The sequence below is a fragment of the Schistocerca americana genome, chromosome 8 (genome assembly GCF_021461395.2).
Source record: "Schistocerca americana isolate TAMUIC-IGC-003095 chromosome 8, iqSchAmer2.1, whole genome shotgun sequence".
NCBI lineage: Eukaryota > Metazoa > Arthropoda > Insecta > Orthoptera > Acrididae > Schistocerca > Schistocerca americana.
This window is the reverse complement of record NC_060126.1, coordinates 151,735,905-151,761,588: the sequence shown is the minus strand read 5'-3', so window position 1 is coordinate 151,761,588 and position 25,684 is coordinate 151,735,905. Positions and strand designations below refer to the sequence as shown.

Here is a 25,684-nt window from a genome sequence, read left to right as displayed (position 1 = left end):
AACCATGGCACACACTCATCTTATTTGTTGGATTGCCAAGGGAAAAAAATTCTTCTGCAGTGTGTCTGTCTTAGTTCAGCAATTTGGATTTCACTTTGAATGCTAAATAAGTGATCTCTCCTACAAAATAACTCTATTACCATCATTGCAAATAAATATTTCATCTTCTGTGGTATCTTCCTATTGGTAGATTCCACTTGTGCACAGAGACATCACAAATGACAGTATGATTCAAGTATTTCAATGTTTATTAGCTACTGTGTGGATATACATCGGAAAGCATTGGAATCAGGCTGCCATGTTACAAATTCTGTAAAATCCCATAAAGGGAAATGATAAAGGAAAAACTGAAACATCAGTGTCAAATAAATACATATATAAATTATGTAATTTGTACAAGTTTCTTATGTACACAAGCCATTTCAATACAGCACTCTGTTTCATATGCACACTGAAGAGAGTATATAAAAAAAAACAGACACTTACAAAATATTCACAGATACTGTAATCCCTACGTTCTTACTTTCTAATATCTGCACAACCCAGATATGTATTGAAAGATGGTAAATCATTCTTACACTATACAATGAGAGAAACATGTAGCAACATTCCTGATACGGCAATAATATGTGCCTTTGGTAACAAATTATTTGGTTTAAAAAAACTCCAAGTTTATTCTTTTAAGCTGCAGTTCACATTCAAAATAACTCAGGAACTACAGACCCACCAACATAAGAACACTTCGGTCTTCCATAAATAATGGAAGATTCCTCAATGGAATGTTTTGAATGCAATACTTTCAGTAAAAATGAGAAATTAAGTACACACACATTTTACATACACTACTTCGTCATTTGCTTGCACTTGAGAAAGCTCATACACACCATTATACAGCCTAATAAAAGAAATAATAATGCATCCATAAGGACACAAAAGCTCTTTATATTATCTGTGGTCTATGTATTCATTCAAAATTTTATTAAATTTTTCTGGGAACTGAAAATTCTGAGAAAACTCCTCAAAGGAACAGATGCTATTACATACAATGATTGAGGAACAGCTTACAGAACTAGATTTTGAAAGCAGGTTTTATATGAGCAGATTATGAACTATATATTTTATGAAGTAATTTTTACTATGTTTGCTAAAAATTGGTAAATGATAGCATAAAATTTAAAAGAATGTCTCCACAACAAAGTAACTTACGAGTACAACGAAAGCTACTTTCTATAACTGTAGTTTAAATGTTGAAAAATCACGTAGTTAACGTAAATTTACCTCAATACAGGAAAGCATACATAATATCAAATTTATAAATGATAGTACTGCTCAAGACTACCACAGACTAACACTTGACATCTAAAGCTAACACTAATCATGACAGCAGCTTCCTCACTGTGATGTAACTAGCCATTAATCAAACTGTAAACAAGAACAACAAAATTTAAAAAGAAATTAAAGCCAAGTTCTACATTACAAATAATTTTGTCACACAAAATAATCTGTAATTCTCTTTTCACAATGCAATGGATACATCACAGTGCATTTAAATTCTTTAAATTACGAGAAACAAACACATTATTTATAAATAAACTTCTTTTCTACTTCTATATTAATCTGGAAGTGCAATAAAGCTTCAAGTACAAAGGCGTGAGAACGTTTCGCATTAAGACATATGCACATGGTCATCAAATGCAGTTATTAATAACACTTCTGGTACACAAGGTTTTGCTCCCAATTTCCTTCATTGGGTTAGTAAAACTTTTACAAATTTGTTTCCAAAACATAAATGACAAAACTGTGAACTGCAAAAACGATGGCAGCACAGTTTATGGCACACACCATTCTAGCAGAAATGCTGCACAGCAGCATTTGAAAACCAGTAAAAGCTGGCCTCTCCGAGAGATACTGCACAAGGCAAGCAAAGGCAAAAGGCTGTTCCAACTATGGAGTGCAGGTAGCCACCAGTAGACTTGAAAAACCTCCAGGCCTCCCCTCACTCCCATCCAGCTGAGCAATTGGTAAGCACTGATTCTGGCTCCAGTTCCAGCACTGCTACTCTGAGGGCGTGAGGTCTCTGTCATCATCGCCTGCGGCAAAACTGCGTTCCTCGCCTTCGGTGAGCAGCAACTGCTGCAGAAGCTCGTGCAATGGGTCGAACACTTTTCTGTAACCAGCTTGTGTCAGATGTAGGTAGTCATACATATCATGGTGTGAGATCGTGCCATCAGCGGCAACAAGGTCCTGCCCTGATATCAGCATTTCACATCGTGGCTTGCCATGCAGTTGTTGGCCCAGCAGCTTGTTCACTTGCGTATTGCGTTCTCGCAGTGGGTTTGGATGCTGTCCACGAGGTAAAAGGTTCTGTAAAATACAATAAGAACAATTAGGCATTATTGTGACTGCTTTCTCTATCAGTTCTAAAAGTAATCTCTCTCTCTCTCTCTCTCTCTCTCTCTCTCTCTCTCACACACACACACACACACACACACACACAGACAGAGAGAGAGAGAGAGAGAGAGAGAGAGAGAGAGAGAGAGAGAGAGAATGGTGAGGAGCAACTTTCCTTCTCATAATATATTTAAACATAGCACTGGTTTACAGTGTCTTCTATTAACACAGTACAGCCAAAAGTTGAGTTCCCATTACTTCAGCAGTGGATATTCTGCAACACCAAGAATTTAGGCTTGCTATCTTAAATGACAAATGATGGCTTTTCTAATTATTAGAAGGAAACTAGAAAGAGCATAAAATGATGCTATAATTGGACATAATCAAGCAGAAAATTCAACAAGCAAATCAGAATTTGGAATTACTCAACTAGTTATTGTAGCACATTGGGAAATGGCAGCAAGAGAGGGGAAGAAAACCAATGTGCACTCCGTGTGCATACCGGGGGGGAGTCATTCCAGATGTGGAAAGGGTCCTTCCGGATGCCATGAAGGGTACAGGGTGCACCCATCTGCAGGTGGTCGCTCATGTCGGCACCAATGATGTGTGTCGCTATGGATCGGAGGAAATCCTCTCTGGCTTCCGGCGGCTATCTGATTTGGTGAAGACTGCCAGTCTCACTAGCGGGATGAAAGCAGAGCTCACCATCTGCAGCATCGTCGACAGGACTGACTGCGGACCTTTGGTACAGAGCCGAGTGGAGGGTCTGAATCAGAGGCTGAGACGGTTCTGCGACCGTGTGGGCTGCAGATTCCTCGACTTGCGCCATAGGGTGGTGGGGTTTCGGGTTCCGCTGGATAGGTCAGGAGTCCACTACACGCAACAAGCGGCTACACGGGTAGCAGGGGTTGTGTGGCGTGGGCTGGGCGGTTTTTTAGGTTAGATGGCCTTGGGCAAGTACAGAAAGGGCAACAGCCTCAACGGGTGCGGGGCAAAGTCAGGACATGCGGGGACCGAGCAGCAATCGGTATCGTAGTTGTCAACTGTCGAAGCTGCGTTGGTAAAGTACCGGAACTTCAAGCGCTGATAGAAGGCACCGAAGCTGAAATCGTTATAGGTACAGAAAGCTGGCTTAAGCCAGAGATAGATTCTGCCGAAATTTTTACAAAGGTACAGACGGTGTTTAGAAAGGATAGATTGCATGCAACCGGTGGTGGAGTGTTCATCGCTGTTAGTAGTAGTTTATCCTGTAGTGAAGTAGAAGTGGATAGTTCCTGTGAATTATTATGGGTGGAGGTTACACTAAACAACCGAACTAGGTTAATAATTGGCTCCTTTTACCGACCTCCCGACTCAGCAGCATTAGTGGCAGAACAACTGAGAGAAAATTTGGAATACATTTCACATAAATTTTCTCAGCATGTTATAGTCTTAGGTGGAGATTTCAATTTACCAGATATAGACTGGGACACTCAGATGTTTAGCACGGGTGGTAGGGACAGAGCATCGAGTGACATTATACTGAGTGCACTATCCGAAAATTACCTCGAGCAATTAAACAGAGAACCGACTCGTGGAGATAACATATTGGACCTACTGATAACAAACAGACCCGAACTTTTCGAATCTGTATGTACAGAACAGGGAATCAGTGATCATAAGGCCGTTGCAGCATCCCTGAATATGGAAGTTAATAGGAATATAAAAAAGGGAGGAAGGTTTATCTGTTTAGCAAGAGTAATAGAAGGCAGATTTCAGACTACCTAACAGATCAAAACGAAAATTTCTGTTCCGACGCTGACAATGTTGAGTGTTTATGGAAAAAGTTCAAGGCAATCGTAAAATGCGTTTTAGACAGGTACGTGCCGAGTAAAACTGTGAGGGACGGGAAAAACCCACCGTGGTACAACAACAAAGTTAGGAAACTACTGCGAAAGCAAAGAGAGCTTCACTCCAAGTTTAAACGCAGCCAAAACCTCTCAGACAAACAGAAGCTAAACGATGTCAAAGTTAGCGTAAGGAGGGCTATGCGTGAAGCGTTCATTGAATTCGAAAGTAAAATTCTATGTACCGACTTGACAGAAAATCCTAGGAAGTTCTGGTCTTACGTTAAATCAGTAAGTGGCTCGAAACAGCATATCCAGACACTACGGGATGATGATGGCATTGAAACAGAGGATGACACGCGTAAAGCTGAAATACTAAACACCTTTTTCCAAAGCTGTTTCACAGAGGAAGACCGCACTGCAGTTCCTTCTCTAAATCCTCGCACAAACGAAAAAATGGCTGACATCGAAATAAGTGTCCAAGGAATAGAAAAGCAACTGGAATCACTCAATAGAGGAAAGTCCACTGGACCTGACGGGATACCAATTCGATTCTACACAGAGTACGCGAAAGAACTTGCCCCCCTTCTAACAGCCGTGTACCGCAAGTCTCTAGAGGAACGGAGGGTTCCAAATGATTGGAAAAGAGCACAGATAGTCCCAGTCTTCAAGAAGGGTCGTCGAGCAGATGCGCAAAACTATAGACCTATATCTCTTACGTCGATCTCTTGTAGAATTTTAGAACATGTTTTTTGCTCGCGTATCATGTCATTTCTGGAAACCCAGAATCTACTATGTAGGAATCAACATGGATTCCGGAAACAGCGATCGTGTGAGACCCAACTCGCCTTATTTGTTCATGAGACCCAGAAAATATTAGATACAGGCTCCCAGGTAGATGCTATTTTTTTGACTTCCGGAAGACGTTCGATACAGTTCCGCACTGTCGCCTGATAAGCAAAGTAAGAGCCTACGGAATATCAGACCAGCTGTGTGGCTGGATTGAGGAGTTTTTGGCAAACAGAACACAGCATGTTGTTATCAATGGAGAGACGTCTACAGACGTTAAAGTAACCTCTGGCGTGCCACAGGGGAGTGTTATGGGACCATTGCTTTTCACAATATATATAAATGACTTAGTAGATAGTGTCGGAAGTTCCATGCGGCTTTTCGCGGATGATGCTGTAGTATACAGAGAAGTTGCTGCATTAGAAAATTGTAGCGAAATACAGGAAGATCTGCAGCGGATAGGCACTTGGTGCAGGGAGTGGCAACTGACCCTTAACATAGACAAATGTAATGTATTGCTAATACATAGAAAGAAGGATCCTTTATTGTATGATTATATGATAGCGGAACAAACACTGGTAGCAGTTACTTCTGTAAAATATCTGGGAGTATGCGTACGGAATGATTTGAAGTGGAATGATCATATAAAACTAATTGTTGGTAAGGCGGGTACCAGGTTGAGATTCATTGGGAGAGTGCTTAGAAAATGTAGTCCATCAACAAAGGAGGTGGCTTACAAAACACTCGTTCGACCTATACTTGAGTATTGCTCATCAGTGTGGGATCCGTACCAGGTCGGGTTGACGGAGGAGATAGAGAAGATCCAAAGAAGAGCGGCGCGTTTCGTCACTGGGTTATTTGGTAACCGTGATAGCGTTACGGAGATGTTTAATAAACTCAAGTGGCAGACTCTGCAAGAGAGGCGCTCTGCATCGCGGTGTAGCTTGCTCGCCAGGTTTCGAGAGGATGCGTTTCTGGATGAGGTATCGAATATATTGCTTCCCCCTACTTATACTTCCCGAGGAGATCACGAATGTAAAATTAGAGAGATTAGAGCGCGCACGGAGGCTTTCAGACAGTCGTTCTTCCCGCGAACCATACGCGACTGGAACAGGAAAGGGAGGTAATGACAGTGGCACGTAAGGTGCCCTCCGCCACACACCGTTGGGTGGCTTGCGGAGTATCAATGTAGATGTAGATGTAGATGTAAAGCCTACAACATTTTTCCAATAAAAATGTATTTGGTTAGTGACGAATTTATTTCAGACAGAAGAGAGGGGATTAATAAATCAGCTAGTATCTTCTGAACAAAAAAGTGGTGAGTAGCACACTTTTTTTTTTTCAATTATACTGATGATCAGATCCATAAGGTTGCAGGTTTAAGACGCATGCAAAATATGGCTTTACAGAGTAACCCAAAGGAAATTCAACAACCTGTGAGGTAAGAGAAATGCTCGTTTGAAGAAGGAAAAAGTCCTATACATTTTGTGCACATTGGTGTGTTTACAGGTGTCATGTGGTTTCTGTTTACTAGAATCTTAATAGGTCAGTCGAACAACTAAGAGGATCCACTGGGAACACCAAGTTCAGACCCTCCACATTCTACTACATGTATGAGGCAAAATAACTGCTCTTTCAGTAATCGATGGATAGGCCGTGATAGTATCATTACTGGCCAACACACATCTGCAGATTTAACACCATCCTATGTAGTAATATTTGGACAGAAATAAAAGGATGCATAGCAATAGAAATGCAGTGAGGCAATCAATACAACATGTTGTTCTGAGAGTCCAGAGGTGCACTGAAGTTGACAGTGGGCTTCTTGGAAAATTGTTGTAAATGGTTGTAAATTTATGAACCAACAAGTAAATAATAACACAAATTTATTTATTTATTTGTGTCACAGCAACAACTTCAGCATACAAGATACAAACATACTAACATTTATAAACTGATTTATAATACTAAAAAAAGGAATAAAAAGAAAGGTCTAAGCATTTTTAGCTCAACATTTGGCAATCACAATGACTTTAGAGAGTGCGGGCATCGGGTCATCAAGGGTTCATCTTACAGGACATAATCTACATTGGTATACGTGCTCCATAGTTTGAGAAACTCCACACTCACAAAGGGTTGATGATGTGGGATAACCCATTTCTGCAACTTGTCTTCGACCTCCCAACCTCATTTTTGAGCCTGTTCAGTGTTTTCCACATGGCCCATTCTTTAGAGAGATTCAAGCCCATAAAGATGCTTACCAACAATCATTCTTCCTGCAAACCCTTTGTGACGAACGAGAAAGGGGGGAAATGACAGTGGTACAAAAAGTACCCAAAGCAAGGTGGCTTGCAGAGTATAGATGAAGATGCAGTGAAACTAGCAGCAAGATTTTCCGACCGTGTTATCCAGTGGTGTTCTGATCTCATCTTCCACATTAACAGCTGGGAACATGTCTAGTTGACATCATGGAACTTTTTCTGGACATCAGTCACAAAGGAGGAAGGTGGTGACCATACAATGGGTGTTTATCAGAGGTAGACACCTTACACCTATCTCTGCATGTAGTTCTCATGCCTGATGTCTGGGAGGGTCAATTCCAGTTAAGTGGTAGAGTTTATCCTGCAGTTAGGTTTCAGACATTGAGTTATTAGTCTACATGAATCATTTAGAGCAATATCCACTTGTTAAGCATGGGTAGAATTATATCAAACAGGACTAGCATATTCACCTGCAGCGTAGCACGAAGATAAAGCTGTAGGTTTAATTGTTTTTGCTGGTGCACCCCAGGATATTCCAATAATTTTGTGCAGTAGGTTGTTTCTTGCGGATACTTTTTGTTTTACATTTAGTCAATGTTGCTTATCCAAGCCACTTGAAGCGTCCTGAGAGCCTGCCATTTCTCAGATAGAATGTGAATTCCTGTGTTTTGCTGGGTGTGGTATCCACCACTATTAAATCTCTGCACCAAGAGGTGGTGGGCTCCATTACGTGCGGCTAATAAACTCATCGGTGCCACAGTTCTCCATGTGCGGCTCACTGTTAGCATCGCAGGCCGCCTTCAAGCACGCGCACTTCAAAGCACAGTGATTGGCCACCCAGAATATACAGCAGCCCCAGCTGCCGGCTCCATTGACTACGGAGCCTTACTTAACGCCACCATCAACGTCAACAAGCCAGTTCTCATCGTGTTATGTTCTACTCCTCAACTCTGAATCGCTACACTGCAATGGACTGTTTCATCTCTTGGACTGGTGTACCTACCGCTCAATTTTGACCCGGCAGTTCTCTGGACTTAGAATCTGGCTGCCATACTGCAACTTTGACTTCCATGTTCACTCGGCTTAATATGTCAATGGACTTACGATTTTTGCCGGAATTCCACATTTCACTTGCACTGCCTGGACAGTGGTATAACCACCATCAATTTACATTATTTTCATAAAGTGTTCAGATACCACTTGGTGACCAAATTATTTGTATCAGTGTTGTGTTAACCAACCGTACAACTGTGACATATTTATTGTGTTACTCCTGGTTGTAACACTGGGATTTGGTTTTAACTAGTTCTTTATCTAATTTCTCTGAAGCATCATTACGATTTAGTTCCACCTGTTCAAAGGTCTCACTCTGGGAATAGAGGGCAAGGTCATCAGCATACATGAAACTTGCTGTGTTATTAGACAGGGAGTGAAAAAACTTTCTATTTTGAATGAAACCTTGAATTATTCATGTGAGATGATAATCTTTACTTATTCCATACATTTTGTGCAGGAGCATTTGATGGTTTATTGTGTAATAAGATGCTGTTAAGATCAATAAATGTTACCTCAGTGGCTTTTTTGCCTCAGAGCCGACTTCAATATGCTAGGTTAGATTTAATACCAATGCTGTATAGTCCGAACCCAGCCTAAATCCAACTTACTGTCTGATTAAGAGAAATTCAGCTGCTTCTAAGAGTCTATTATGACCATTCATTCACAGATCTTGTAGAAACGACACAGAAGTGAGATTGGTCTGTATCTCCTTTGGAATGAAATTTAAAAGAAATTAAACGAAGCACTTCATAATGGTGATACATTTTGCAATCGTAAATCAGGAACTTCACAAAATAAAATCACCTCACAGAATATTGAATTTTCCTCGTGGCACACTATGAATTACGTTCTGTTGTATGTAACTGTAACACTTGGAAATGGACTTGGCATATTAACCAACAGATTTTTAAAATAAAAAAACTTCAAATGTGTTAGCAAGGAGAAGTTAATTAATTCAATGTTTCGTCTAAACTAGTGCATTGTAAAAGTGGAGAACAACTCTGAACTAAACTTAACACATTGCAAACTTGGTGAACATATTACACAAAACTCTACGGTAGAACTGTAACTTTTTTTCCACTCATGTTATTTCAGTGATAGTAAAATAGGAGCTGATATAAAACTGGTAAATGGAGCAGTCTACAGCCTGTCGAATATCTGGAAAGTTCTGAAGCGAATACCACGAAGAGGTTCCTCCATCTTCAGAATAAAATCAAAGTCACGAGGACTTAAGTCCGAGGAGTATGGTGGATGGTACAGTACTTTCCAGTTCCATCAACTGAACAGAGCAGCCACAGCTTGTGCAGTATACGCCCATGCACTGTTGTGCAAAATGATGGGTGGGTTGCGCAGAAAGTGTCACCACTTCTTTCGCAAAGCTGGTCATAGGTCACGCACCAAAAATAAACAGTAATACTGTGCATTGACGGTCTGCTGTGGAGTAACGTAATGTGTTAGGATAACACCATCAGAGTCATACATGAGAATCACCATAACTTTCACCTTACTGGGGCTCTGACGCACCTTTCGACTTTTGTGGCGACTCATAATGATGCCATTCGTTGGATTGGCATTTCCGTTTTGGCTTGTATGATGTGGCCCATGTCTCATCCAGTGTTACGATACGGAGTAATAAAGCCTCCCCTTCGCACTCATAGTGCTCCAACTGTGTCCGAGCAGCGTCGTAATGCACCCATTGCTGCATTTTCGTCAAGTCATGAGGAACCCATTGTGATGCTATTTTTCACATGATCAGGTGTTCCTTCAGGATGTGAAGCACTGTCATATGTGCTAATCCCGTTTCATACGCGAACTCACGAATCATATGGCATCGATCACTGTCCTCTAACGCGGCAACAGCATGCACTACTACTGCAGAGATGCTAGGACGACCTGCCCAATGCATGTCTGCCACAGTTTGCCAAACTTCGATGAAGGTTTTTACCCAACATGACCCCATTCTGTATGGCAATGCCAATTCCCTGCATGCCTCTTGAAGATCTTGATGACACTGTCGGGCTGTACGACTTCTGGTACTTTCAATCTTGATCCAACTCCATTGTCCCTGTTTAGAAAACATAGTGACATAGTTGTGTTAGACCGCTTGCTCACAAGTGACCATGTTTCTCTTGATTGTGCGCACGCCAGTGATGTGGGATGGGCGAGTCCATTAGCTTGGAGATAATGTAGGTATGTCAACAACGTGTGCTATCAGCGACAATAGTAGATTCCATTGCATAGTGTCTCCACAGCAGTGTTGCCACTATTTAAGTTCCAACCTACATATTTTGTCAGTCAATTTGTACCAGAAATGCCTTTTCTGCCCTGTCTGATGTAACACTTCTTCACTAGTTAATCTACCCATACAATCCTCAGCATTTTCCTGTAGCATCTCGTTTCTAACACTTCCATTTTCTTCATACCTGAATTGTTAATCGTTCGCATTTCATTTCATGTCCATCCGAGGCGACACTCCAGATAAATATGACAGCTACTTGTAAACTACCTCCGATTAGCTATTAAAAATAAATAAATGACTGAAATTCCATGTAGTTTATGTAGTTGGAACAGGAAACGTTGGAGGTCACGTTGTGGGTGTCAGATCTCTGTTTTGTTTGTCATAGTGTCAGCAGCAAGAGACTGAAATGGACAGTGTTACGTCAGTTGCAAAGTACATAAAATCATTCGCTTCCTGCAAGGAAGAAGTCAGTGCTGCCATGATTCATCACTGATCGTGTCATTTGTATGAGGACGGAGTTAACAGCAATGATGATGTGAGAGTGACACCGAAAATTCAATTTTGGCTGACAAATGTGCACGGTGAACTTGTACAACATGTTGAGGAACTTGTGCAGGTGAAACATTAGTTTGCAATTTCTGAACTTTCGGAAGATATGTCCCAGATGTCAAGGACAACCCTCTTTAACTTGATCAGGGAGATGAGGTTATAACAAGCTTTTATAACAACTTTTGTGCATAGTTGGTAGCAAAATGGCAGAAATTCACAAAACTGAAATAAAAGGTTTAGCCTTTATATTCTTTCAGCACTACCACAACAGAATTGTGACTGGGAATGAGATATGGCTGCAGCATGTGATCTATGAAACTAAAACAGTCCAAACAGCAAATGACACTTATGCTCCAAAGTCAGGTAAAGGTGAAGTCTGTTGCACAAGCCCATGACTGTGCTATTGGCCTGGGCTATCCAGCAGGAATGGCAAGGAGAAATGTTCTCCCTTACCCAGGATTGAAACCAGGACCTACAGGACCAGAGTCTAGTGCTCTACCTGACAGATCAACCACATCACTTATTTCTTCCACCAAGCCCAAAACATTCAAGCAGATGCTGTCAAACTGCAAAACAATGGTTAAAGGTCACAAAGAAATTTCAACAACAGATTTCATGGAGTAATGTGTATGACTACTGTGGCATTAAAGGTTTCATTGTAAGACATTCACAAAACTCCGAAGGTCAATCCAACAGAAACAGCACGAGTGATCATCCTTCACAACAATGCGTACCCCATACCGGAAATTGAACAATGGAAGAACTCATAATTTTTGGTTGAATGATTTTTTAACATCCACCCTATGGATGATGATGATGATGCACAGCCTATACAAAGCCCCAATTTTTACATAGTCCAATCTAGTCACTGTCATGAATGATGATGATGATGATGAAATGATAAGGCCGTCACAAACACCCAGTCCCCGGGCAGAGAAAATCCCCAAGATGGCTAAGAATCAAACCCAGGACCCCATGATCCAGAGGCAGCAACGCTAGCCACTAGACCACAAGCTGCGGACCATCCACCATACAGTCTGGACTTTTCATCCCTTCCCCGAGATGGAGGACTGACTGGTTATTCTGCACTTAATGACCAACCATGAGCTCAAAGACAATGTCAACAAATGGCTGAAGCATCAGGGGTCATCACTCTTACACACACACACACACACACACACACACACACACACACACACACACACACATTTACTTTTCCTGCTTTTTTAATAACCAATTGGTGGTTAATTTATGAATAGCCCTCCTACTTTCAGAAAATACTTCCTAAATATTAAGTTAAAAACCAATGTTAACACATTCATCTTTACCAGAAATGCTCTTCTTGCTACCGCCAGTCTGTATTTTACATCTCCTCCACTTCAGCCACTACCAATTGTTTTGCTGCCCAAATTACAGAACTCCTCTTTCACTATTAGAGTTTCTTTTCCTAATTTAATTCCCTTAGTAACACCTCATGTAATACAACTGTTCAAAATTATCCTTGTTTTAATTCTTGTTGATGCTCCCCTTGTAACCTCTTTTCCATGCACTATTAGTTCTATTCAACTGATACTTCAAGTCCTTTGCTGTCCCTGACAGAACTAAAATGCCACTGGCAACACATTACAGTTTTTATTTTCCTCCCACAGCTGTAAATGCCCTTTTTAAATTTCTCCTTTATTTAGTTTAACAGACTGAATAATATGGATATAGGCAGCTACAAACCTGTGTCACTCACTTCTCATTCACTGCTTCCCTTTCATGTCCTTTGACTCATATCTGCAGTTTGATTTCTCTGCTACTTTCAGAATTAAAAAACTTTTCCTGGTCAGTACTGTCAAAACTGTTCTCCGAGTCAATTAATTTCGTAATTGTTGGTTTGTTGTTCTACAGTCTACCTTCTATAATAAGTCTTATGGTCGGCATCGCCTACCGTGTTCCAACATTTCTCCAGATTCTAATCTCACCTTCCCTATTCTCCTATTACTTCTATTTCTTCTATAAACAATCTGTGTTAGTAATTTTGCAACCAAGACTCATAAAACTGATGATTTGGTAATATTCACCTTTTTTCTTTGGACGTAAAATTATTACATTCTTCTTCAACTGAGAGGATATTTCGCCTGTATCATTCGAAGCCAGTTCAAAAAATTACCAAACTTTGTCCACAAAATTTTTCCATGCTTGCCTTTTACTTATTGTGCATGGTCTCCTCCACAGTTCATATGCCTCTCACAACACCATTTCCACTTCTGGAAACAGTCCTAGTACACCTCTTGCTGGATCGTACAAAGCGCGTTCTGCGAATTTTCTTTTATCTTGTCTATCATTGCAAATCATCTTCCTTTCAATGGGGAACTAAAAAAAAGTTCGCAAGGGCCAGGTCTGGAGAGTAAGGAGAAAGAGGCAGCACAGCAATTTCATTTTTTGTGCAATAGCCATGCACCAACGGGGATGAATGTGAGGGCACATTATCGTCATGCAGGAGCCATGAACTGTCTCATCACATTTCAGGTCATTTCCTTCTCACATTTTCTTGCAAGTGTTGCAACATATCCTGATAGTACCACTAACAGTTTGTCCCTGTGGCATGACCTAATGTTGAACTCACCTTTCAAGGTCAAAGAAGACTATCAGCGTTCCTTTGACATTTGACCTGGCGAGCTTTTTTTGGTCTTTAAAAACCTTTTCCTGACCCTTTGTGAATACTGAACCTTGGTCTCAGCATCTTAACCATAGACCCACTCTCATCACCAGTTATGATTCTCTTAAGGAACATCTTGTTCTCATTTGCACAATCCAAAAGCTCTTCACAGATTGCGAGGCGGACAACTTTCTGGTCTTGGCTCATGAGCCAAGGGATGAACTTGGCGGAAACATGATATATTCCAAGATGCTGTGCCAGAATTTCATGACATGACCAGCTGACATGTTACATTCTTCTGCAACCTATCGGACGATCAGTCTTCAATTGGCACACACAGTTTCATTGACGTTCTTGACAAGAGCGTTGTCAGTAGACATCGAAGGGCATCCTGAACGCGGGCTTTCATCAAGCCTGTTTTAAAACTGTGTGAACTATTCTTAATGCTGAGTACGGCTTAAGCACTCATTACCACAGGCTTCCTGCATCATTTGGTGTGTCCCTGTAAAGTGTTTCCTGAGTTTTACACAAAATTTAATGCAGATGTGTAGCTTCTCTGACTCTGCCATCTCCAAATTTGCGAACTGTGCGACATGATGTTCTACTCAGTACAGCACTGAACAATAACTAACAGCCATACAACAATGAAACCCCCTACGGTTACGCATGTGCAGGTATGCCAACCACATTTCGCTCCAACACACAACTGGTGCAAAATTACGAATGTTCCATAATTTTTTGAACAGACCTCTTATATCTTCCATACTACGTGAATGAGTTTTGTCTAGCCATATCCTCGCACACATCTAAATAATTCTGAAGGAATGTCGCCTATACTGAGAGCATAGTTTCAAATGGTCTGCCTAATGTGTTGCAACATTCTTCTCACAGTACGATTGTCTCATGTTCATCTAGTCTCTCTTTACTTTCTACAATATTGTTTACAAGCTATTTTCTTTCATACAGCCTTTGTACAAATTCCTTTCATCTTTCAATGTTCTCTTGTTTGTTTAGTACTGGCTTGCCATCTGAGTTCTTGATATTTATGTAGCTGCTTTTCTTTTCTATGAATGTTTCTTCTGTTTTTTAGTAGCCAGCATCTGTCTTTCCCATAGTTGTGCATGCTTTGATAGTTTTGCATTTCTCCTGTGGTAATTCTCCATAGACCATTTTGTATTTCCTGTCAACTTAATTTTTTAGATAACTGTATTCACTTGTGTCTTCTTCATTTGCTGCATTTTTGTATTTCTCACTTTGTTAAATGTAACATCTCTTGTGTTATTCAAGGATTTCTACTGGGCCATGCCTTTTACCTACTTGAACTTCGGCTGTATTCACTATTTCATCTCAGAAAGCTAATTATTTGTCTTCCAATGTATTCCTTTCTACTCTTGCAGTCAATAGTTGCCTAATGCTATAATTGGTATTCTGAACAACCTCTGGTTCTTTCGACTTATCCACGTCTCCTATCCCTCCTTAAGTTCCTACCTTTCTGAAATATCTTTAGTTGTAATCTGTCAACAAAGATAATCGAATTTTGAAGATATATAATGTAATTAGATAGATAAAAAAATCTATTCACCAAGCAGCAGCAGGAGGAAAGTAAATGTGCTTGCTTTCGGAGCCAGTGGCTCCTTCTTACGGCTGATTCCGATATCTCTGGCTTACAAAGATTTTATCTTTCTGAATCTTTTAGGTCACTTCCATGCAAACAACTTTCTTCTGTGATTCTTAAATCAAGGGTCTGCAAGGAGTATATTGTGCTCTATGGCATATTCGACCACATGACTTCCCTTTCTTTACTTTTCCCCTCTCCATTTCTCCTATTTTCCTTTTTATTCCTCTTCTTACTACACAGTTATAGCCCCATAACATTAGTAATTGTCTGTCTCCTTTAATGAATTGAATAATTTATTTTACCTTAAACACTTTTTGCTTTTTTTATTTGTTTAATTCTTCAGATCTAGTAGGCATATTTGCACTACTGCAGTATGTCTTGGCTTTGTGTCTATCTTGACCATAATAATGCATGCACCACACTGTTCATAGAAGATCACTTGCACTAATATTTTATTATTCATTATTAGTACTACTCCAGCAATGCCCCTGTTTGATTGTACGCTTATAAGCTAAACTCATCCTGTTTTTCCTGCCACAGCACTTTACTTATTCCAACTTTTTACAACTTTAAAATGGGAGATATTGTGAGAATTGATTACGAAATAGAAAAGCAACTACGGTAGCTAAGTAGTGGAAAACAATTTGCTCCCCTACTAGCACCAGTGTATTGTACGTCGCTGGGGCGGCAAGGGGTACCTAGTGACTGGAAAAATTTGCAGGACATTCTTGTTTGCAATAAGAGTCATAGGGCAAATGTATGTAATTTTAGGGCTAATTGTGGAGTTGATCTGTTTTACTTTCAAGTATTATGACATTTTCGCAGAACAAAAATCTCCTACATAATAATCAACATGAATTCTGCAAACAGAGATTTGTGAAACTCAGTTCGCTGTCTTCTTCCATGAGATCCACAGTGCTCTAGACATCAGTGCTCAGGTTTATACCATGTTCCTTGGCTTCAAGTAGGCATCTGACACTGTCCTGCTTTACCGTTTGCTGAAAAAAATATGAGCTATTGAGTACTGGGCCAAATTCGCGATCAGATTCGAGACTTCCTTGCAGAGAGAACTCAACATGTCACTCTAATTCGACGAAATCAACAGAGGTTAAGGTAATTTCAGGAGGACCCCAAAGAACTGTGATACAAATGTTACTGTTTACAATATACTGTGGTTTAACACATCAATTTGGAGTAGTGATGGGTTGCACAAGCATCTACCAAACTGACAAATGATGATCACCACTATAAAAAGTTTGTTTAAGTAATGAATTGGTGTAGCTTGCTGTTCGGAATTGTGTTTTATTTATGTGCATGTATTCTGGAGTGGATCGGCGCAGTGTTTTTGCTAACCAGGACAATAGCAATCTTAGTATGTTCGCGGAACCTGGCGCTTAGACAGTTTATTCCACCTGATCAGGTCCTGCCTTGGAGTTACAGTTGAGCCATAGAAGAAGAATGTCCACGACAATCCCAATGATATCACAGGGACAAGGGAAAAACTGTTGTATTGATGTTCAACTGGGCAGCTAACTTATATGAGAGTACAATATACAATACATTGTTTCCGAGTAGTGACTTATTTATTTCAAGAATTTGGATATTGGATTGTACTCTTAACTTTCAGCAATAATCACAGTACTTTGAGAAATGAAGTCCAACAGAAAGATATTGGCAAGTGTGAAAGTATAACAAGGTGATCAAATGAATAACAGGAAATCACAGCTCTCGAGCAAATTTTACAGCTCACCTCAATATTTCAATAACCAGCCAAAGGACCAAAGCAATACGTAAATGATCTAGCAGAAAATGTTCACAGGTTTTGGAGTTGCTTACAAGAAGGTAGCAATGACAGAAGACAGCAGTGACTTGTGCAAAAGGACCTGCATACGACTGACGAATGGTGCAGGGAGTGGCAACTGACCCTGAAACTAAATAAATGTAACATACTGTGCATACATAAGAAAAGAAATCTACCACGGTACAACTACACCATTGGTAACAAACTGCTGGAAACAGTTTTTACCATAAAATATCTAGAAGTACCACCTGGAGCAACCTTAAATGAAGTGACCACATAAAACAAACAGTAGGAAAAGCCAATGCTAGACTGAGGTTCATAAGAAGAATCTTAAGAAAACTTAACTCATTCACGAAAGATAGGGCTTACAAAAGAGTTGTTCAACCGACTGCTCATCATCTTGGGACACTTACCAGGTAGAACTAAGAGAAAAGAAAAAGAACATTTAACAAAAAGCAGCGTGTTTTGTCACATGGTCGTTTTGTCAGTGCAGGAGCATTTCGGATATGCTCAACAAACTCCAGTGGTAGATGCTACAAGAGATACATACAGGGTGGCTGCTTAAACTTTGGAAAAAAATTCACTGAAAAGTCTAGATGTGAGGAGGAAGATGGTGCCAAAAAGCTACTGATAAATTAATAATGATCAAGAGGGGGGGGGGGGGGGGAGAGGTAGCATACCACAATAATGACTTTCCTTTCCTTTTTAGCTCAGCTATATACCATACCAGCCACGAGCAGTGGTATAACCGCAGCTTTTTAAACATCAATGATATTCACATAATGAACAGATTTTGAAACACTTTAATGGAAGAAAAATCACAACACCAAAAAGTAATTAATGTCAAGTTATGAAATTTCATTTGACTAGGTAACATATTTAAGGGATTAACACTGCAAGATCACAGGTTAATGTAAGCACCAGGTAAGCCATTACAAATGTGAAATGCTGCTACACTAATAATTGGTATAACCTCCAGAATGATAAAGCAATCATACGAACATGCATGCGTTGGATTGTACCAGTGCCTGATGTCAGTTTGTGGGATAAAGTCCCATGCCTGCACTTAGTTACTACAGAGATGGTTAATGCTGTTTGTGGATGATGATGGAGTTGTTGTCCAATAATCCCCCATATGTACTCGATTTGAGACACAGATTTCAAATCTGTGTCACAGATATGAGACACAGATCAAGCAACATGTTGTAGGGTGTGTTGGGTTACAACAACTGTGTGTGGGTGTTCACTATCTTGTTGGAAAACACCCCTTGGAATGCTGTTCATGAATGACAGCACAACAGGTCAAGTCACCAGACTAACATACAAATTTGAATTGCCCTTCAAGTAACCGATTTGTAACAGCTTGTTTTGTCACTGTGGTGCCAACTGCTGCTCAAATTGCTGTTGCAGATATGGTACGATGCATCAGGGCCATACGCTAAACAAGATGTTCTCCCTCTCGGCAGTGCCACATGGCCATCTGGAGCCAGTCTTCTTGCAACTGTTAATTCTCATAACCACCACTATCAGCAATCATATACAGTGGCTACATTCCTGCCAAGTCTTTCTGCAATATCACAGAAGAAACATCCAGCTTTTCATAGCCATGTTACACAACCTCATTCAAACTCAGTGAGGTGTGGATAATAGCATCTTTGTTGCCTTAAAGACTTGGTTGGTTGGTTTGGGGGAAGGAACCAAACAATGAGGTCATCAGTCCCATTGGATTAGGGTGGTGGTGGTGGTTGTTGGGATGTTTAAGGGGGACTAAACAGCGAAGGTCATCAGTCCCCCATTCCAAAATCAGGCGAGCCGAAAATCTACGGAGCAGGTAAAAACCGAAGGGGGAGGAGACGTCCCCCCAGGCGCTAAAAGAACACAAATGCAGCAACAAACACTACAGACAAGAACAGGACAGAGGAACACCAGACAGAAAGAAACAGAAGAAAGGAGGATGGCCGGAGACTGGTTGACTGACCACGAGAAAAAAAAAGGGAATGAGTCAACTCTCTGACGGCACACCAGAACAGCAACAGACACAAGGACAAAAGACACAGAAAGGGAAAGGCGCAGGACCTCCCTAAATCGAACCATAAAACGGACTACCACGGATAAAATTTAAAACGTTGTCAGCCATGGAGGCATCGTCGGATAAAACCAAAGCCAAAGTGCCCGGGAGATTAAAAGATTGCCGGAGTGTGTGCAATCGAGGACACTCCAGCAAAATGTGGCCGACCGTCAGCCGGGACCCACACCGACACAGGGGGGGATCCTCCTGATGCAACAGATGGCCGTGCGTCAGGTACGTATGGCCGATGCGCAGCCGACACAGGACCACCGAGTCCCTGCGAGAAGCCCGCAGGGAGGAACGCCACACAGCGGTCGTCTCCTTGACAGCCCGCAGTTTATTCGGGGCTGTCATGCCACGCCACTCAGCAGCCCACATCCCAAGCACCTTACGGCGCAACACCAGCTGCTGGTCGCGAGCCGTAAGGCCGGTCTCCAAAGCTGGGGCGTCTATCGCCCCATTGGCCAGCCTGTCAACACGTTCGTTCCCCGGGATGCCAACGTGACCTGGCGTCCAAACAAAAACCACCGAACGACCAGAGTGGGTAATGGTGGAAACAGACTCCCGAATAGAGGACACCAGAGGAGAAGAGGGATAGCAGCGGTCGATGGCCTGGAGGCTGCTCAGGGAGTCACTGCAGATGACGATGGACGCACCTGAGCAGGAACGCATATGCTCAAGAGCGCGCAAGATGGCCACCAGCTCTGCAGTAAAAACACTACTGCCAGCTGGCAAGGAGCGCTGTTCAACATGGGCAGCGTGAGCAAAAGCGTAGGCAGTGCGACCATCAACCAGGGAACCATCAGTGTAGACAGGCTCACAGCCCGGAAATGAGGCGAGGAGCACAAGAAAACGGCGACGGAGGGCCACAGGCGGAACCGAGTCCTTGGGTCCCTGTGCCAAGTCCAGACGGACGGACGGCCGGGACAAACACCATGGAGGCGTAGGTGCACGGACCCGGAAGGGAGGCGGAAGAGGGAATGAACCCAATTCCGACAGCAGGGACTGAACGCGGACAGCGACGGAAAGCCCAGACCGAGGTCGCCGTTCGGGCAGATGGAGGACCATGGCAGGGAAAAGCAGGTGACGATTGGGATGGCCTGGCGAGCAATGCACGTGGACAGCATAGTCGGCGAGCAGTCGATGGCAGCGAATCCGCAGCGGGGGAACCCCGGCCTCCACCAGTAGACTATCCACGGGGCTCGTACGAAAAGCGCCAGTTGCAAGCCGGACCCCACAGTGGTGTATGGGGTCTAACAACTTCAACACTGAGGGTGATGCAGACCCATAGGCCGGGCTCCCATAATCAAGCCGAGACTGCACAAGGGCTCTGTACAATCGCAGCAGCGTGCAGCGATCCGCACCCCAAGACGTGTGGCTAAGGCAGCGGAGGGCGTTGAGGTGCCGCCAGCATTTTTGCTTCAGCTGAGTAACATGAGGAACCCATGTGAGCCGGGCATCAAACACGAGTCCCAAGAAGCGGCAAGTGTCTACCACTTCAAGCAGGTGGCCGTCGAGGTAAAGTTCAGGATGAGGGTGGACCGTCCGACGCCTGCAGAAGTGCATAACTCGAGTCTTGGCTGCAGAGAACTGAAAACCGTGAGTCAGAGCCCATGATGCTGCCTTCCGAACGGCTACCTGCAGCCTGCATTCGGCGACTCCCGTAGTCGTGGAGCTAAATGAGATGCAGAAGTCGTCGGCATACAAAGAAGGAGACACCGACGACCCCACTGCTGCAGCCAGACCATTAATGGCCACTAGAAATAAGGACACACTCAACACCGAGCCCTGCGGGACCCCATTTTCCTGTGTATAAGAAGAACTAGAGGCGGCACCGACTTGCACCCGGAAAGAGCGGTGCAATAGAAAGGTTTGAAGAAAAGCCGGGAGCCGACCACGAAGACCCCACTCATACAACGTGGCAAGGATGTGATGCCTCCATGTGGTGTCATACGCCTTCCGCAGATCGAAAAATACAGCAACGAGATGCTGACGTCGGGCAAAGGCCGTACGAATAGCAGATTCCAGCAGCACCAAATTGTCCACTGCAGACCGGCCCCGACGGAAGCCACCCTGGGATGGAGCGAGGAGACCGCGCGACTCAAGGACCCAACACAAACCACACGTTCGAGCAATTTGCACAAAACGTTGGTGAGGGTAATGGGACGATAGCTGTCCACCGCCAGTGGGTCCGCACCGGGCTTCAAGATGGGGACAATAACACCCTCTCGCCATTGCGACGGGAACACGCCTTCGCTCCAAATGCGGTTAAATATCGCGAGAATGTGTCTCTGGCAGTCCCGGGAGAGATGCTTCAGCATCTGCGCGTGGATGCAGTCCGGTCCTGGTGCTGTATCAGGGCAATCGGCGAGGGCAGCGAGGAATTCCCTCTCGCTGAAAGGAGCATTGTATTTTTCAGAACGACGCGTGTGAAATGAGAACTGCGTCCGCTCGGCTCGCTCCTTTAGAGAGCGAAAGGCGGGGGGATAAGATGCAGTCGCCGAGCTCGTCGCAAAGTGCGCGGCAAGCTGTTCAGCAATGGCGGCAGCGTCCGTGCAGACAGCGCCGTCCAAGGAGAGCGCAGGTACACCCATAGGGGTCTGGTATCCATAAATCCGCCGGATCCGGGACCACACGAGCGAGGGGGAGACATGGGAGCCCAAGGAGGAGACATACCGCTCCCAGCACTCCTGCTTACGCCGTGCAATAAGACGGCGGGCCAAGGCACGGAGCCTCAAAGGCGATGAGAGTCTCCAGAGACGGGTGCCGCCTATGACGCTGGAGAGCCCGCCGACGGTCGCGAATAGCCTCAGCAATCTCCGGCGACCACCAGGGTACAGCCTTCCTCCGAGGGAGTCCAGAAGAGCGGGGGATGGCAGCCTCGGCCGCCGAAATGATGGATGTGGTTAAGACACGGACCACCTCGTCAATGTCACCTTGGGGGAGAGACTCAATGGTTGCAGCAGAAGTAAAAGCCGGCCAGTCAGCCCTGTGGAGAGCCCAACGGGGCAGGCGCCCAGAAGAATGACACTGGGGCAGTGACAAATAGATGGGAAAATGGTCACTACCACAGAGGTCAGGATGCACTCGCCAGTGGAGGGATGGGACAAGTCTGGGGCTGCAAAGAGAGAGATCGATGGCCGAGAAAGAGCCATGGGCCACACTGAAATGCGTGGGAGCACCGGTATTCAAGAGGCTAAGGTCGAGCTGAGCCAACACATGCTCCACGGCCCGACCGCGGTCATCGGAGACAGTCCCACCCCATAGAGGGTTGTGGGCATTGAAATCGCCTAGAAGCAGCAAAGGTGGCGGAAGTTGAGCCAGCAGTGCAGCCAAGACATGTCGGGGGATCTCCCCATCCGGAGGAATGTAAACAGAGCAAACAGTAATAGCCGGCGGGAGCTCAACCCTGACAGCGACTGCCTCTAAAGGCGTCTGAAGGGGTACTGGCGAGCTACAGACAGAGTGGTGAACAAAAAGACAAACCCCACCTGACGCTCGTTGACAGGCAGCGCGGTTCTTATAGTATCCCCGATAACCGCGAAGGGCGGGGGTCCGCAGTGCCGGAAACCAAGTTTCCTGCAGAGCAATGCAGAGAACAGGGGAATCACTCAGAAGCATCCGGAGCTCAGGCAGGTGGCGGAAATAACCACCGCAGTTCCATTGGAGAATGGAAGCAGGAAGGGACTGGGAGAGCGTGAATGCGACTAAGAGGCAGACAGCACCTCAGAGCCAACTGCCGCCACCGGGGGAGAGTCAGCTGAGTCCATAGGAGAGGCCCCCAAGGGTTCCGTGAGGGCGAGATCCGCGGCAGAGGCGAGGATCTCCACCTCATCCCCGGAGCCAGGACTATGGACAGCAGGCGGTGTTGAAACCGCCGGAACGTCCTTCTTCTTGGACACATGCCGTTCCTTCTTCTCACGTCGGCCCTTAGGGTGAGAGGGCTGGGAGAGCTTCTCTGAAGGAGCGTCGGAGGCTGACGACGACGCAGAAGCCCTACGACCAGCAGGTGGCGGACCCTTCAGCCACTGGCTGACATCCGGCTGGGTAGGAGAAGAAACGGAGGAAGGGAGAGCCCCGAGGGACCCCTTCCGCGAGAGAGGAACCGGCGGAGGCAATGCCGGCGGAGAAGGAGGGGGAGGGATCGAGCCTCCCGGTCGTGGAGCAGATGTCACTCCCGAAGTAAGCGTGGGGGGAGCGACAGAAGAGGGTTTGCCCCCAACTGCTAATGGGGAAACAGAGGAAGGCTTGCCCCCAGGCACGAGGGGGGCAGACAGAGATACATGGCCCCGAGGGCCCACTGAAGGCGGCACAGATGAAGCGACAACCGTCGCTCGCGTGGGCGACGATAACGTGGCTGCAGCATAAGATGTTCGAATGGAAGCAGGATACAACCTTTCATATTTCTGTTTAGCCTCTCGATAAGTAAGCCGGTCCAGGGTCTTAAATTCCATTATCTTCTGCTCCTTATGAAGAACGGGGCAATCCGGCGAGCATGGAGAGTGGTGCTCCCCACAGTTGACACATACAGGCCAAGGCGCACATGGAGAATCAGGATGAGAGGGGCGTCCGCAATCTCGACATGTAGCGCTGGATGGGCAACGGGAGGACATATGCCCAAACTTCCAGCACTGGAAGCACCGCATCGGGTCGGGGGAGGCACGTATGGCTTGACGTCGCAACGGTAAACCATCACCTTGACCTTCTCGGGCAAGACATCACCCTCGAAGGCCAAGATAAAGGCACCGGTGGCCACCCTGTTTGTCTTGGGTCCTCTATGGACACGACAGACAAAATGCACACCACGTCGTTCCAAGTCGGCTCTCAGCTCGTCATCGGATTGCAACAAGAGGTCACGATGGTAAATAATCCCCTGGACCATATTTAAGCTACTGTGGGGAGTGACGGTAACAGGGACGTCACCCAGCTTATCACACAAGAGCAACGCTCGTGACTGGGCTGGGGAGGACGTCTTGAGGAGGATGGACCCATTCCTCATTTTTGACAACCCCGCCACTTCCCCAAACTTATCCTCCAGGTGTTCCACAAAAAACAGAGGCTTCATCGTAAGAAAGGAGTCACCATCAGTCCTGCTGCAGACAAGGTATTGCGGTACGTAAGGCTCCCGCTTGGCACTAGATCGGCGTCCCTCCCATGGCGCAGCCAACGAGGGGAACGTCTGAGGGTCATATTGCGCAGCATCGAAGTCGACTCTACCTCGCTTAGAGACGCTGGTGGCCGTGCGACCACCAGCTTGGTGTGATTTATTGCGCTTCATTGCGCCACATCCACCCAGATGCCACCTACTCCGAACGAGGGCTCTCCCCAAGGGCGCCACCCAGCCAAAGCAACGGGTACCTGGCCGATATCCCGTTGCTCGGAGTCCCCGTGCCCCAGACAAGATGGGCACATACTCCTTGGCATGCATGGGGAGGAAACAGCTCTGGCATCTGTAGTGCGATCCCTGCGTGGTCAGGGGGATACCACCAAGAGGGTACATGACGACCCCACCACAACGGACTGGCTACCGTGCTGGATTTTAGGTGTTGAAAGGGTCCACAGTTGTCGTGGGCGCTAAGAAGAAGAGTGCGCAGAAGGCGAGAAGGAGACAACCCAGAAGATGTTGGGCGTAGTCCCCCCCACACGACAATAGGTAACATGCAAGATGGTGGAGCAAGATGGACCAATAGAAGAACACCACGTAAGGTGTCCTTCCCCAAATGGCACGCACTAACAACGGAAATTTGGAAAAAAAATAGGTCAAACCCAAGAGGGGACCATCACAGAAGGCCGAAACGTTTGAGACTCCTTTTAGTCGCCTCTTATGACAGGCAGGAATACCGCGGGCCTATTCTTACCCCCGAACCCGCAGGGGGTTTGGATTAGGGAAGGAAGTCGATTGTGCCCTTTGAAAAGGACCATCCCAGCATTTGCCTCAAGCGATTCAGGGAAATTACAGAAAACCTAAATCAAGATGGCCGTCGGTATCCTGAATGTGAGTCCAGTATGCTAACCACTGTGTCATCTCACTCAGTTGCCTTAAAGGCATTCTTTACTAACATCAACTCACCACATATAATCTCAAAGGTAAATAACGCTTACGAACATTACAGCATGTATTTAAAGCAAACCTGATTTGCACCCTCATAAAGATTATACTAGCACCAATATTATGTGACTGGTGCGAGATTTCTACAGGCATCATCTTCCAGATGTAGAAACACACCTACCAACTTTCATTTATGTCACACAACTCCTCCTTGACGTTGCAATTTTTTTTTTTTTTTTATTTTAAAATTTGTAATTTATACGACTCAATAAAATTCAATTTCAGTGCTAGGTTAAAAACACAGAATTCCCTGAGATTTTATAAAATTTCCGAAATATCCAGGTAAAATGTAATTTCCTGAGAATTCCAGGATTTTGAGAGGAATTCCCACCT

At 44.5% G+C, this 25,684-nt stretch overlaps 1 protein-coding gene across 1 annotated transcript in view; it reads right to left on the bottom strand.

Moving 5' to 3' along the window:
* Positions 1 to 230: 230 nt before the first annotated feature.
* LOC124545309 (platelet-activating factor acetylhydrolase IB subunit alpha1) overlaps positions 231 to 25,684 on the bottom strand; it is a 78,942-nt gene continuing 53,488 nt past the window's right edge. Inside the window, exon 4 of the mRNA XM_047124210.1 lies at positions 231 to 2,364. Coding sequence (XP_046980166.1) covers positions 2,056 to 2,364 — 309 coding nt within the window. The 3' untranslated portion in view covers positions 231 to 2,055. The remainder of the gene's footprint in view (positions 2,365 to 25,684) is intronic.